Source organism: Schistocerca serialis, chromosome 2 (assembly GCF_023864345.2).
Source record: "Schistocerca serialis cubense isolate TAMUIC-IGC-003099 chromosome 2, iqSchSeri2.2, whole genome shotgun sequence".
Lineage (NCBI taxonomy): Eukaryota > Metazoa > Arthropoda > Insecta > Orthoptera > Acrididae > Schistocerca > Schistocerca serialis.
The window spans coordinates 908,913,551-908,930,011 of NC_064639.1; the positions used below are offsets into that span (position 1 = coordinate 908,913,551).

The following is a 16,461-nucleotide window of genomic DNA, read 5'->3' on the forward strand; positions in this document are numbered from 1 at the left end:
GCAGAAACATGGACACAAAAGTTATCAGACTGGGACTGTAAAGCATTCCATAAACTTGTTAACAGATCTGTTTTACACACTTCTTTTGGACTACTAATCAGTATTCACTGACTGGCATAGTGTGTCAGTTGACTTTCAAAGTGGTGTGAAGTGACTTCTTCAAAAACTGGCATTAAATATGAACATTGCCTTGTTCCCAGCATATTACCATTTGTCTACTGAAATTGTATGTTTTCAACTTATATTGTATTGTTAGCTGTAGGCCATGCATGGGAAGAAAACCTTAAAGTAAGTCTAAGTTTTACCTTGTATATGGCACAATTGGCCAGGAGACCCCATCTGAAGTTTTTCAGCTAACTGGTGCAAGTCTTTCTATTTGACACCACTTTAGTGATTTGCCTGTCAATGAAGATGAGACGAAGTGATGTGGACAACACAAGCACCCAGTCTCTGGACAAAGAAAATCACTCATTCAGCCAAGAATTGAACTTGGGTCCCCAGAGAGTCTAGAGGCAAGGACACTGACCAATAGACTACCTTATATATGAATCTTGTTTACTGTGATAAGATCTGGAAGGAGCAAGTACAGTTCAGCTGTCCTAATTTGCTATTTCTTGTATGACATGCAGAAACTTATCACATATTCCGTCTGTAATCACCTGAAGCAGGTTCAAACTCCTGTCTTGCCCTCGAGATATAGATTTTCTATGGTTTTCTTCAATCACTTGAGGTGATTGGTCAAATGGTCCCACCAGCAAGGACACAACCACTGTAGTCCATTTGAGTTAGTGCACCTTCCCTAATGATGTGAATTTGTTTAACTCTGAACTGTTGAGCAGACAAAGTTGAACCATCCTTCTAGTTCTTGCACCACTCCTAACATCAGACAAGTTTTTTTCCTTTAATTCATTCTTTTTTGTAGATAGCACATATATGACAATCACACAAAATAGCTACTTTCATGTTCAAGCAGGAATTTATAGAATTTTATTATCCACAGAGTAATTTCCCAAGTACTGAAGACAGTAGTACAGTTGGCTTAACTGAAAATAATTTTCCAAAAATAATACTCAAAACTTAAGATTCATCAAAAACATGTGGAGATGAAATCTGCAGTGAGCTAATAGATGTTTCTGGCTGAATTACTGTGACTCATTTTATAGCCCTCATTCTTCTACCATCCATAAGCAGTTTGTTTTCTTCAAAAACTTCATATTTCAAGAATTATTCATAGTCAAAGTTCTCTTGTTCTAAAGTATTCAAATGTTAACTTGTGACTGTTTTCCAAATTTAGTCCCATAGTTTAATGCCCCTGATTTTCTTATTCCAAAAATACCCACCTCTACTAGAAGAACTTGTTAGTTTGGTGATTTCTTGATTTGGAAAATTACATTATTTTACAGCTTTTGCTGGGCTCTGGGAACCACTGTGGAAGTAAAAATTTATTTATCTGAAATAGTATGTATAATTTTGAATTTTTTAATAATTCAGGTCATAGTTAAACCAACTTGCTCTTTTCCTTTCTACCATTCTGTGTTCTCTGATTTTGCTCTCTTTCATCTTATTAAGTAATGTATCAAATCAAATTTTTATTTTTAGTTTTTCACCTGTCATGAAGTTAGTGTGCAGGACAATGATTGAGCCAGTAACCATTTGTAATGTTAATAACTATTAAAGTCAGTCGTTAGTCATCAAAATGTTAATATTTCTGTGTTGTCATCAGTCAGTCTGCGGTTAGATGTTCAAATATATCCTTAATTGTGAATCAGTCATGAGTTTGCAACAACATTAGTTAGTTGGCAGGTATCAAACATTACACAGGCATTTAGCAATTATGAATCAGTGTGTGGGAAAATTATCTATGTACATCATATTTGTGTATCTTTGATCTGATCTGCCACCAATGAAATGTGAGACTTTGTTAATAAGTGTAGCTTACCGATCTGGCTTAAATATTGAGATTCATTATTGCTAATTGGCTAATCATCATAAAAGTAAAATTGTTTTTCAATGAATATGAAGAAATAGAAAATTATTTGTTGCACTGTAGTGTTGGTTCGTTAACTGATGACAGTTAAAGCTATTAATAGCAGGATAGTTTACATCTGTCTTTAAGAATCTGCCGGTTCAGTTTCTTCATCTCTGTGACACTGTCCTATGGATTAAACAAATCTGTGACCATTCATGCTGGCCTTCTCTTTATAAGTTAAATATCCCCCATTTGTCCTATTTGGTGTGGGTCCCACACACTTGAGGAATATCCTAACATGGGTCACATGAGCGATTTGTAAGCAATCTCATTTGTGGACTGATTGCATTTCCCCAGTATGCTACCAATAAACTGCAGTCTACACCTGCTTTGCACACGGCTGAGCCTATGTGATCATTCCACTTCATATCCCTACAAAGTGTCACACCCAGGTATTTGTATGAGTTGGCTGATTCCAGCTGTGACTCATAGATATTGCAGGCATAGGATACATCATCTTTTTCATTTTGTTAAGTGCAGAGTTTTAAATTTCTGAACATTTAGAGCAAGTTTCCAATCTCTGCACCACTTTGAAGTCTTACCAAGATCTGACTGAATATTAATGCAGCTCCTTTCAGACACTGCTTCATTACACATAACTGCATAATCTTCAAAAAGTCTGTCATTAATATACAAACAAGGGTCCCAACACACTTCCCTGGGACACACCTGAAATTACTCCTACGTCTGATGATGACTTTTCATGCGAGATAACATGCTGCATCCTCCCTACCAAAAAGGCCTCAATCCAGACAGAAATTTCACTTTGTGCCCTATATAATCATACTTTTGGTAGTAAGCTTAGGTGTGGTACTGTGTCAAATGATTTTCAGAAATAAAAAAATACTGTGCCTACCTGTATGCCTTGATCCATAGCTTTCCGTTTCTCATGTGAGAAAAGTGTGAATTGGGTTTCACATGATCTATGTATAAAGAATTTGTGCTGGTTGGCATGTAGGAGGTCATTCTGTTTGAGATACCTCATTATGTTTGAGCTCGGAATATATTCTAAGATTCTACAGCAAATCAGTGTCAAGGATATTGGATGGTAGTTTTGTGGATCACTTATGCTACCCTTCTTGTAGATGGGTGTGACCTGTGCTTTTTTCCAACTACTGGTCACAGTTTTTTGTTCGAAGGATCTGTTATGGGTTATAGTTAGAAGAGGGGCTAACTCAGCTTCAAATTCTGTGTAGAATCGGATAGGGATTCCATCGGGCTCTGGTGCTTTGCTTAATTTTAACGATTTCAGCTGTTTCTCAACACTTATTCCACTCATCTTTCCAGTGGTATGAGGACTAAATTGGGGCAATTCTCCTGCATTTTCCTTTTTAAAGGAACAAATGAAAACTGAGTTAAGCATTTCAGCTGTTGCTTTGCTACCCTCAGTTTCAGTTCCTGTCTCATTCACTAGGGACTGCACACTAACTTTGGTTGCATTAATAGCCTAGCAGCCTTTACATATGAACAGAATTTCTTTGGGATTTGTGAAAGGTCATTCAATAGTATTCTACTACAGTAGTCATTGAAGGCTTCAAATGTTGCTCTCTTGACAGCCAGATGTGCTTCATTCAGCATCTCTCTATCTACAGTCCTATGCTTTGTCTTACACCTGTTATCCATTAGTCTCTGTTTTCTGAGAAGTTTCTGTACAGTGACTGCTTACCATACCATGCAGTGTCCCTTCCATTATGAACTGTTCTACTTGGTACATACCTATCCAGTGCATGGGCAACTATTCTTATAACTCGAGTCATAGTTCCTCTACATGCTCCTGCTCTGTGGTGAAAGTTTCAAGTCCCTCATTGAGATATGACATTACTGATTTTTTTCTAGTTTACTGAACACTTATACCTTTCTGCTACAACTGCATGGTCACTGACACCAATTTCAATGTGGACAACCTCAAAGAGATAAGATCCAATATATTTCCATCATTAATGAGGTTCTGAACTATGTCTTATAGATACTTTTCAGAGGAGACATTAATGTTTCACAAGATGTCTTATCACGCCCACCAGTAACAAAATTGTAACTTTCTCAATTGATTGGTGGATGATTAAAGTATCCACCAATGATTACAGTATGATTGGGGAGCTTAAATACAAGTGAACTGAGATTTTCTCTAAAGTTTTCAGTTACAACAGGACCACAAGTTAGTTTAAGCCTACAGCTGACAGTAACGGTACGAGTTTATCACGGCATTCGTGAATGTTTGAAATTTCACAGTATATCACATTACTGATGGGTATTGATACTATTAGCAAAAGATTATGCAGAAGTGAATTGAATAGTACTAGAATTTCAGACACAATTCTTGCATATTTGGTCTCACAGAAAGGAAAATTCCAAAGCTGGTTTTTAGGTATAAATAAAAGTGCAAACTGCATGGATTTTTTTACTTAGCTGTTTCTATGCCACCTTCTGCACTGGCGTGCTGAAGATGAACACTGCAGCATTAGTTTATCTCCATCAAAATTGCGAAAATGTGCTGCACAAACAAATCAGGTGTTGTGCCTGTTGCACTTAACAGTGCCATTCTGAATACCAGCTGTTCTGCAATTACTAGGCATTATTCTACGCGGACATAGTAATAACCAGTTGTCTGATGGCCACCAGCAACTTACGGCTAAGGACAAACTGAATCATCTGAGTGCCAAACGTGACATACCTCACACCACAACAGTAATGACTTCAAAGTTTCTTCACTACTTGTGCCATTTGAACATGACTCCCCCCTCTACCCACCTTTCCCCCCTCACCCCTCACCCCAAACCCCTGCCAGCTCTCGCCCCTCCATACACACATCTATGTTAGCTTCACTTGTGTTACCTGGTAGGAACTGTCCCTCCACTACACCTCCCTCACCCATTGTTCCCTTGACATCAGCCTCTACTAGTGTACTTCATCATCTGCCCCTTTCTGACCCTTGCCCTCAACCTTTCATTCCCTTTTTTGATACAATTACTTCCCTATCCCATCATTGTACTATTATACTCTGCTTTCTCTCTCTCTCTCTCTCTCTCTCTCTCTCTCTCTCTCTCTCTGTGCTACAGCATCCTCCTTTTGTAACAGTTGTTTGATGCCCCCTTTCCCTGTTTTCCAATATTTGTACTACCTTCTTCCTCGCAATTGCCATCCCCCTCTGTCTCCAAACACACACACACACACACACACACACACACACTTTTGTTGACTGATCAGTTCAATACCTTGTGAACTGTACAGAGATGGACCCATGATCTGAAAATGAATACGTAAACAAATAAATTGAATACTATAAGAACATTCAGTTTAAATGAATCATACTGACTCTCAGGTATGACTCAGAGATATGACCCTTAAAATATGACATGAGGAGATTTCCCCAAATGAAGCACCTGAATAAGTGATACCACAGGTAGCCAATACAATGAGATACACTGTCCTTAATAAAGAAAGATTGTTGACTTCTCGCCTACATTTTGTAAATGGTTGTCTCTTTCTTCTTCCACTTCATTTTATTTTTGTCTTCTAGTCATTATTTTTTAATTCAAAGTGTCTTTTTCTCTCTGCAGATCTCTTCAGATAAGAAGCAAGTTACAAGCGACTCAACTAAAAAGCATTATGTACTGGACACAGGTCCACCTTACAATTGTGATATCTGTGACAAAGAATTCCACAAGGCCATATACTTGTACAGGCATTTGAAGAAACATGCAGGAGAGTTTGTCTGTGTCTCATGCTTAACAGTAAGTGAGTTTATCAGAATTTTTTTCCTGTGTATTAGTATTTGATATTATGTTTTTGTTGTCTTCAATTCAGATATTGGTTTGATTCAGCTCTCCATGCTAGTCCGTTCTGTACAAGTGCAAGGTTATTCATTTCTGTGTAACTACAGCAACTTATGTCAGTTTGAATTAGTTTGTGGTATTGAGCCCTTTAAATTTTGTATCCTGCTATTGTCCCCCCCTCCCCCCCCCCCCCCCCCCCACATTATCAAATTAGTTATTCCTGATGATGAAGGAAGGAAGGAAGATGAGAGTTTTGACAACAAGGGTGTTAGAGATAGAGTACAAGTGCTTTTTTATATTTTGTTTTAAGGGTCGGGAAGGGAATCATTGCCATCTCACTCAGACTGGTGCCTTAGGGTGTATCCTACGAAGTTATTCTCCAATTTTAAACAATTCTGTTATATTCTTGTCTGCACTGTTTATGTCAAAATTTCACTTCTTTATAAAACTACACCCCATATAAATGTATTCAGAAAAGTGTACCTTCCACTTAAATTCACATTCACTTTTAATATTTTCCTCTTTTTTCAGGAAACCTTTTTTTACTTTTGCCAGTCTGCATTATAGATCCTGTATCCGTCTGTCACCGTCATTTTCTCTTGCTCATCTACTACTTTTAGTGTATCATTTCCTCATCTTACAACATCTTTTCAAGACACTATCCTTTCCATTCAACTGATCTTCCAAGTAATTTGTTATCTCTAGCAGAATTACAGTGTCATCAAAAGAACTTAGTTTTTTTTCTCCCTTTCCTTACCTCTCCTTTGTTTCCTTTAATGTTTGCTCTATGTACAGATTGAATAACGGAGGCTACTACCCTGCCTTCCATTCATGTCATTTTACTCCCTATATTTTATCCTGGTTAACTACAGAATTTGTGAGTGTATTCAAAGTACTGTGAAAACCTTTTCCTAAATCTACAAATGCTATAAATGTTTCTTTGTATTCTGTCAGTGTTTCTTCTTAGATAAGTTATTTGTATTGTCTTGCATGATCCTTCAATTCTCTGGCAACAAACTGATTTTCTCCCAGCCACAACCATTGTTCCATTGTTCTGTTAGTATTTTGTGTCAGTATTTTGCAGCTATGATGTGTTAAATTAAAGACCTGCAGTCATAGGAGGACTAGTCCACTTGGCTAGTCTGCAGATTTGTCTGGCAGTGTGTGGCTACTGGCAGCTATCTGATGAAATCTATCTGTGGTCCAGCTATTCATATGACAGTCTGCTGAAGGGGTATCAGTTTGCAGGTAGAGGCCTGGGTAAGCAGATGGCAGTCTGCTGGTGGAAATGATGAATCCAGGCCACAGGGCCACAGACCTGACCATTGACCCATTGCACTTGCGTACACCCCTCCACCCCCTTTTACTATTTCATATCCCAAAGCTACCCAGTATTCATCTATTGCATTCCTGTTCCCTGTTTATGTTAGTCATTGCCTAATCCTCCCTTTGAAACTCAAATTATACAGGACCCATCTCCTTAACTTTATATGTTTTTGGAATTTCTTGAACTTTAGCATGTTTTTGTAACTAATAAGTTATGGTCAAAGTCTACATATGCTCTTGGAAATGTTGTACAATTTAAGACATGGTTGTGTCATATAATCCATCTGAAACCTTCTGCTGTCTCCAGATCCCTTTCATGATTCATAAACCAAGTGTTTGCAATGATAAAATTGTGCTTTTTGTAAATTTCTTCCAAGTGCATTCACCTGTCATTCCTTTCCTCCAGCCCATGCTCATGTATTATGTTGCTTTCTTTCCTTTTCTCTCTCTCAAAATCCTGTGCTACAGTGGAGTTAAATTTTCATCTCCCTTAATGTTCTGAATAATTTATTTGCCACATAATGTGTTTTTTGAATCTCTTAGTCATCTATGGAGCTAGGAGGCAAGTATACTTATACAACTATTGTGAATCATGGTTTGTGTCTGTTCTGGCTATTGTCATCCATTCACTCTGTCGTTCACAGCAGGTCACACGTCATTGTTTTCTTGTTTATTATTAGACATACTACTTTATTTATTTATTTATTTATTTATTACTTCATTACTACTAGTTGATTTGTGTTGATAAACCTCAGGGCCTTGGTTTTTGGAGTGCTTGACATCATACAGTGAATAACAGAATTCACTTAACATGCTAATTTTTCATGTATTACATATCTGCACATTTCTTCCAAAAATATTCCTTTCTATGTGTAGTCGGAATGCACTCACAAGTAATACTATCACATTCCATATCCATCGTCACCATTAATAGTTTCTACATCATAATATACTATATTAAATAACCTATCCTTCAATATTATCATTATTGCAACACTTTTTCTAGCAAGAGATATTCATAACGTTGAACATTTGGATCTGCATAAAGACATTCATGTTAGTGTAAACTGGCCCTGTCAGTGGCAATTGTATGAGTAATTTCCGTGCAAAACTAAGCTTTTTGTCTAAAGATATATTTGAATTAGCACCTATTTATGTCAAAGACAGGAACTTTGACATTTCACACAAGGACCAGTAAACAAGGTAAGAGAAATTAGGGCTGATATGGAGGCATACTGGCAATCATTTTCCCTTACTACATTTGCAAATGGAAAATGAATGACTAGTAGCGCTATGAGGTACACTCCACCATGCACCATTTGGATTTCTTGTGGAGTATGTATGTACGTTGAAGAGCCAAGGAAAGTGGTATACCTGCCTAATAACGTGTAAGTCCCCCGCAAGCGTGCAGAAGTGCCACAGCATGATGTGGTGTGGACTCCACTAATGTCTGAAGTAGTGCTGGAGGGAACTGACACCATGAATCCTGCAGGGCTGTCCATAAATCCATAAGAGTACAAGGGGGTGGAGATCTCTTCAGAAAAGCACATTGCAGTCATCTCAGATATGCTCAATAATGTACGTGTCACCTGTCAGAGTCATATCTAGATGTATCAGGGGTCTCATATCACACCAACTGCATACACCCCACACAATTACAGAGCCTCCAACAACTTGAACAATCCCCTGTTGACATGCAGGGTCCATGGACTTATGAGGTTGTTTCTGACTTGTCTGGCCAGGCAACATGTTTCCAGTCATCAACAGTCCAATGTCATCATTCACGGGCCCTGGAAAGGTGTAAAGCTTGGTGTTGGGCAGTCATAAAGGGTGCATGAGTGGTCCTTTGGCTCTGGAAGCCCATATTGATGTTTTGTTGAATGCTGACACTTGTTGATGGCCGATCATTGATATTTTTAGCAATTTGCAGAAGGATTGCACTTCTACCACATTGAACAATTCTCTTCAGTCGTCATTGGTCCTGTTATTGCAGGATCTTTTTCGGGCCACAGAGGTGAGGAGATTTGATGTTTTACTGGATTCCTGATACCCATGGTACACTCATAAAATGGTCGTAAGGGAAAATTTCTACTTCATTGCTACCTCAGAGATGATGTATCCCGGCACTTGTGCACTGACTATAACACCACACCCCACTTAAGTCTTGATAACCTGCTGTTGTAGCAGCAGTAACCAATCTAACAACTGTGCCAGACACTTGTTGTCTTATATAGGCATTTCTGACCACAGCGCTATATTCTACCTGTTTACATATCTCTGTATTTGAATACATGTGCCTATACCAGTTTCTTTGTCACTTCAGTGTACTTGCAGATGTAGGACATAAAAACGACAAATATCAATGTTATAGATAAAAAAATATGCATAAGTTAGCATTATGATAATATTACTATATTTCCCATCAACTAGTCCCATAACCTTGGATAAATGACTGACAGAGATTAAGACCACCACCACCACCACCACCACTGTGGTTCACCTGAAGTCATCATTCCCCACGTTAATGATGTTGTATCATTGTGTACACTCCTTGCGTTTCTTCCTGTGACACTTCGCACCCATTTAGTTAGAATGAAAACCATTACTAGCAAGATATCTAACACGATAACATTTGAACTTCTCTAGGTGAATATTTTGAACTGCACAATCAAATGCTTTTGCAAAGTCATAGAAAATACAAGTTGGCAGTATTTTCTCATTTAAATTTGTATAATCTTATCCATAAATTGAAAAATCATGTGTTGTATAGAGAGATCCTTTTGATATACAAATTAAGACAGACAAAATATTTTATTGAAGGTAAAATCTTCTAGGTCATTACACTGCATTGTATTCCTGCTGAAATTTCTTCTTTATTAATCAGTGTATCGATCTCTCTTTTGGGGTATTCCTTAGGACTCTTTCTTTGTCTCCAGTTGGTTGTTAAGAAGATGCTTTGAGAGGAATATGACACAGCGTAACAACCCAGGTGGTCTTACTTTCAATGATAATGGCCATGAAAGCCTGCAGATTGAAACTGTGGGGTGGTGGGTTAATAATAATAATAATAATAATAATAATAATATCATATAATAATAAGTCATAGGTAATCATAAGTAGCAGGAAATATTAGAATATTTGAAGTATTGTTCGCCGTCTTTTACGACAGTCTGGAAACTATTTCTGTGGTCATCCACAAAGTGATGGAGAACATACTGATCATAGTTCCCAGTCTGCAAGTCCACATTCATGTCCAGCCCACTGAAAGAAATGTTTATATTCTCTATTTGCTCAGCAGGATCAGGACTATGATTATAAATGAAGATTTTGAGTTTTAATTGATAGATATATTTGGCAAAGCTTCACACGCACAACATTGCAATATACATTATGTTAATACTAATAATAAATCTCCCTATCCTAAACAGCACTATGAGCAGTTCAGAGGCTACTTCTACAGTAAGTTCCTATTAAATTGTCTTTTGCCCTGTCTTTGATAATCAAAATAATTGCTTGCCACTAAAGTGGAAAATAACTGTCACCACTTGCCATGTGGATTTGTTAACCATACAGGTGGCACACTAACAGTAACAGTTACTTCTGTGAAATCTATTAAGCAATCCAGGATGGTGTACAGTGCTCTTGATTTCACTTCTATTTGTACCGAAAACATGAGTTTAGTTGCAGTCTGGCGGTGATGTCATCTGAGGCATCCCGTGCTCTGGCATTTGACTGACGTGGATTGTACAGTGGCTGGGTGCAAAGTAAAGTCTTTTCAAAAATCTAAATGATCCAAGATGGTGTACAGCCTTCGTGAGTTCACTTTCTATTATTACTGAAAATATGCATCTCTAACATCATCCATGGCGGGCGCGCGCTCTGGCATTTGACTGATGCGGATCGTACGGTAGCTGAGTGTGAAGTGAAGTCTTGTCTTGCCCCTCGGAGTGTATTTATATACTGGCACAGCAGACGGCCAAGGGAACACCTGCTGTCATCCGCTCTACGCCCACTGTAGTAGCCTCTAAACAGCTGCTTTCTCAGCCCGTAATATTTAGTGTCTTTGTAATTTTTGTATGAATGTAGTTAAGTTGGTTAAAATCACAGAAAAAGTTTTAGCTCACCTACATATAAACTTTGCCGCCTAGACTTTTTAGAATGGAACTGACAGTAGAACATGACAGCTGAACTACAACTTTAAGAGATCTTATATTTGTTATTATTTACATCCAGGCCTTGAAACTTGTTATAGCTCTATTATTTAGTAGGTTTCATCATGTACTGCAACAAAAACTTCCTAACATTAATAAATACTTAACCTACTACAATTAAGGACATTTTAGTTCCAAATTTAGTTTTCAGTAAACTACTCGAAAACTAATAGAGGTAGCTTAGTGGGGTTACATAATTAATGTTTTTATACTAAACTGAAGCTTCATACAAATTTTCATATTTCTAAGTCTAATATTTATTTGAAATTTTTCTTAAAAATGCCTATTCTGACCGAAATATTGGGTTAATTGCATTGAGACTTGTACTAGTTAATTTTGACTACATCTGCACATTATGACCAGTTTTTGGGTTCCTAGCTTTGTTATTTAGCGTGACTTATTTTATTCTTAAAATGATGTATTTAGGGAAATATATTTATCTGGTCAATCTAATATTTGACAGTTTAAACATTATACCAAAACACATGCTGACAAAGTGTGGAAAAGCAACTTTACTTTTTAATTCTAGTCTTAAATTGTGGTGCAATACTTGTGCGCTACGCATAGATGCGTTGTGGTGAAGTGCGCTACTAGCAGTGAACTGGGGTTAGTCCTGGCACACTCACTCGCCTCTGTATCTCTCAAATGGTGACAATGCTTGTTTCTCTACATCAAGAGTATTTCATTTTGGGATGTGTGTGTATGTGTGTGTGTGTGTGTGTGTGTGTGTGTGTGTGTGTGTTATAAGCCTCTTCTTCTACCTTTGAGAAGGAGATAAGCAATGACACTGGCCGTTAATTGTTAACATCCTTCCTTGTTGATTGTGAAGGTATTCACAAGGAATTGTTTCCTTGTGAAGGTATCTAACAAAAGCATATTTAATTCCATCTAGAAATATACCTGTGATTGTGATGTATTGTGTATGTGACTGCATATATGTGGAGAATGGGATTTTAATAATTTACTTGTGATATTGTGGGTTCCATGAGAATTTTGGTTTTGAGGGAAGTAATTAAACTTTAAATTTTGTTAGAGTAGTTGTGATTTGGATGTGAATGAAACATGCTGTGTCAACACAATGCAATGAAAATGAATAGCCCACAAATGTACATACACGCGAAATATATAGGTATACTTTTATGATGTTAGGACAGGTGTTCAGCCATGGCCTTAATGATGGAACCATCCCGGCATTTTCCTGAAATGAATTAGGAGAAACACAGAAAGCCTAACTCAGGATGGCTGAACAGAGTTAACTCCATCCTGCCAAATATGAGGACAGTCTCTTACAACTACACTGACTCATTTGGTTGGTCCTTGTTGTACAATGTTCTTTGATATATACGCAATTTGCTTCAGATAACTTATAGTATAAACATAGTTTTGCTCTTCATCGCTGCATGCGTCAAGGGCACCCACTGGTGACTCCTGAATCATGAACATGTCTGTTCAGAAAACTGACTCCAGGTCCAGAAACAAGCCACTATGCCCCATGCATTTTTAATGCCTTCCCATCACTCAACCTGAAAAACTGAGTCAGTTGAATGAAGAATGAGATGTTGAGCCCAGGACAATGATAAGACATTACTGTCGTGCACTTTAGTTCTTGGAACATGATTTTCTTGTAAAACCATTTTTAATGTGACAAGGTGTTGTAATTACCCCATTTCCATTATCAACTCACTACTCTCTGAGTCCGATAAGTAATCTTTGATTGTGAAGTAAGTATTACTTTTGAAGAATGTTTTAGTTGCCTTTATAAATGGATGTGTTTTAGAAACCCTGTTCATCTCCATAGGATATTTGTTACATAATTTTATTCCTTAGTAGGAAATGTTGTTTTTAGTTTTTTGCTTGTTTTTACTTGTAAATACAGGTGCATACTACCCCTTGTTCCATGATTAGGTATAGAACTGTTATTGAAATACTTAGTAATGTTTTCTTTGACATGCACAACAGAGTGAATGTGTTCCTTTACTGTGTCCCTTGAATTGTAATGCCAATCTTTTGAGCTACTTCCAGGAAGAAGTTATGAAATACATTGGCTATGTGGCACTATAATTTATTACTCAGTACTTTTCTTTACCAACAAAATAATCATATTTTTTAACTTATTTCCCAGTTTCTCTTTCAACTATTGCCCATATAAATTTAATTCTGTTATTTAGATAATTAATTTTAGACATTATACAGAGGTTTTTCGATTTTAAGGCAGCATAGTATGTATTACTTGTAACATAAAATTAGTCCTACTTCTCTATTTGCCCAAGCCATGTCTTTTTTAGTTTCTTGTTAGTGCCACACTTTATTTTAGTTGATACATGGTCCACAATTAAGATAACTTCTTGAAAGAAATTATCTGGATTATGGAAAATATCCATTTTTATCTACATAGACTGAAGCAGCAAGTGAAAATTTGCACCAAGGCCAGGAATCGAACCTGAGTCTCCACTGAGTCTCCAGCTTACTAGGTAGGTGTGTTAACCATCTTGGCACAGCAGTTCACACAATTGCATGGATTACCCTGATATGCCTCTCTCCTCAATCCAAACTCTCACTACCTCTCCAGTCTACTTAAAATTCCCCTTTACACACAAAATTGCAGAGGCTCTCCATGTTCTGGAAAAGCACCTCAGTATCAAACATAAATGGGGGATCTAGTGTGAAACCCATGTGGTGGTACTTATAGAAATGAAAGGACACAGTTTCAGACTAGTCTCATGTAGATATGATTCTTTTTTTTATATAAAACCATGTCTGTATGAGACCAGTAAAGTCTCTGAAATTGTGTCATTTCGTTTGCATTTTATTTTTATTGTGTATACTGTGAAATTTCAGCTGTGTAGCCATTTTGGAGGAAGTGCATACATACCAGAAAAAAAGTTGTGAGAATACCAGGTTGGTTATAGTCGCAAACACAAAAATGAAATAAAGGCCGAATAAAAAAAGGGCACTTACAATGTTTAACCCATTAAACATGTATGTTCTAGATTACAGTCATATAATTTCAGATTACAGTCATATAATTTCATGCATTGCATCATTGAACTAATTTATAATAAAGGGAAGCAAAATTAAACACTTTATAAGTACAAGTAAAAATTGTAAGCAGGCAGTGGTTGAAAAGACCATTTTGTAAGATGATTTACCATATTTCTGCCTTTGACGGATGCATCTGTGATATCTGTTTCTATACAAAGAGTAGCACACAGCCAGACTATTGGCTAGTGTGAGGGAGCTCTGAACTGTATGCAGCGACACCTCATGACAAAGAAGTCAAAGATAAAACTGTATAGACAGGTACACTCTATGTGTGGTCTATATTACCTAAGATATGAATGCTAGTGTTAGGAAGGGAAGAAAGGATTATTTGGTGTGTATCACATGTAGAAGGATCGATATCATTGAAATATAAATTGTTACAACAATACTATTTCTATTCAAGCAGTTGTTATATTCAGTTTGCAACAAAAAGAATGAAGTAAGATCGTGTGCAGATTTCCCTCTTCCTTGTCAAAAACAGAGCCATTGTGGCCATTTACATAAAATGTTAAGCATTATACCCACATGTCATTCTGTTTTCCTGACAATTTAGTTTGACATCATATTTAATAATAAGTACAAACCAAGTCATCACTCATACTTGTGCACACTTTTTTAATGAAGTAATCAATAAAGAACCCCTGGATAAAAATATCAAAACTACAAAGATAAAAGTAAATAAAAAAAATAAAACTAGGAACTGGACACTTAATTTGTATATGCTCTGAACCACAATACATGCAGGCATTCATTTCTGTTACCTTTTAGTATGTAACTATAGCAGTGGAACCACTGCAACCAGTTAAAAGACAGGAAATAAATAAGATAATTACAATAAATAGTAAAAGACTGGAGGCAATGTGATAATAAGACAACTTTTATTAGATCCAGAATACCAAAGCCAGAAAGAACAAGGGGACATGAGATCAGGAAGTAGCAATACCTACGAGTACTGACTAACATGTGGTGGATAGCATGAAGATAACACATTCTAAATGAGTATTTGAGATATAAGGTGTGGTTCACTCTGAGATAATACAATGTGGGATATGACAATTGATGTGAATCACCATACGACAAGCAACAAGACAGCACGAATCACATTTCTGCTTCAGTTTCAGTTGCATCCTTCTACAGAGGATGTTATTGTGACTATCATTATTATTTTAAATTCAAAAAACTTAAAAAGAAAAGGAAGTTTTGAGTGCACCCATACAATGTGATAAATTTCAAACATAGTGCAGCTGTGATTTCCCATGAACTCTCCCAACAGGAACACAAATTCCACGAATTCTGTAGACTGAGTCCAGGCAGCTTCTACGCTCTGGAGCAATTAATATCAGCTACTCTGACAAAGAAAAACATGAATTCTTTACTTGCAACTTCTCTGTTGAGAAGCTAATCATTACAGTACGGTAAGTTGGTGCAAGTGTTTGAGTGGTGCTAAATATGCCACAGTGAAAAGTTTATTTTTAGTAAGACCATCTAGTATGGTACTCTATTCAGTGTGATGTGTATGTTAACAATAGCTACAAATTAATAAAAGCTAGGATAGCATTTCTGCAACTTTTCAGTTTTGCAAAGTATTAAATGACTCAGCTTGAGGAGCATCTAGAAGAACCATTTCTGGATTTGAAGAGAGATAGGTCACCATCAGTGGTGTAGGAGTGGGTCGTGAACTGTGCATAGGGGTAGATAATGTGTTTGAAGAAACACAAAGAAGCCAGGGAAAATCCTGACATGGTTTTCTCAGCTTCATCAAGCTGCTCATTTAGAAGTAAGAGGAATTTAGCTTTCAGATCTCTCTTACATGTGTTGCAAAGTTTCCTGGTATCAGGACTGAAAAAAAGAAAAAAAAAAAACAGTCAGCAACATTAGCTGACGAATCCTGGTGTCTTTTCTTTCCAGTAAGTTTTTTTCATATCCAGCTTCAGCTTGTACTGGCAGCATACAAACAAGAGAAACATGAGGGAGCTCTGCATTCCACATAGCAGGCCATAGTAGGTGGCAGTAACCTCACATGTGGCACCTTGCTGCCAGCCTTATTGCAGACAGCCTCGAATATATCTCATACAGTTTC

At 37.1% G+C, this 16,461-nt stretch overlaps 1 protein-coding gene across 2 annotated transcripts in view; it reads left to right on the forward strand.

Annotated features, from left to right (window-relative positions):
• Window positions 1–16,461, forward strand: part of LOC126458266 (uncharacterized) — a 275,178-nt gene that overhangs the window by 131,835 nt on the left and 126,882 nt on the right. For both annotated transcript variants that reach the window (XM_050095191.1, XM_050095192.1), the window contains one exon: window positions 5,587–5,760. In XM_050095191.1, the coding sequence (XP_049951148.1) occupies window positions 5,587–5,760 (174 nt within the window). The remainder of the gene's footprint in view (window positions 1–5,586; window positions 5,761–16,461) is intronic.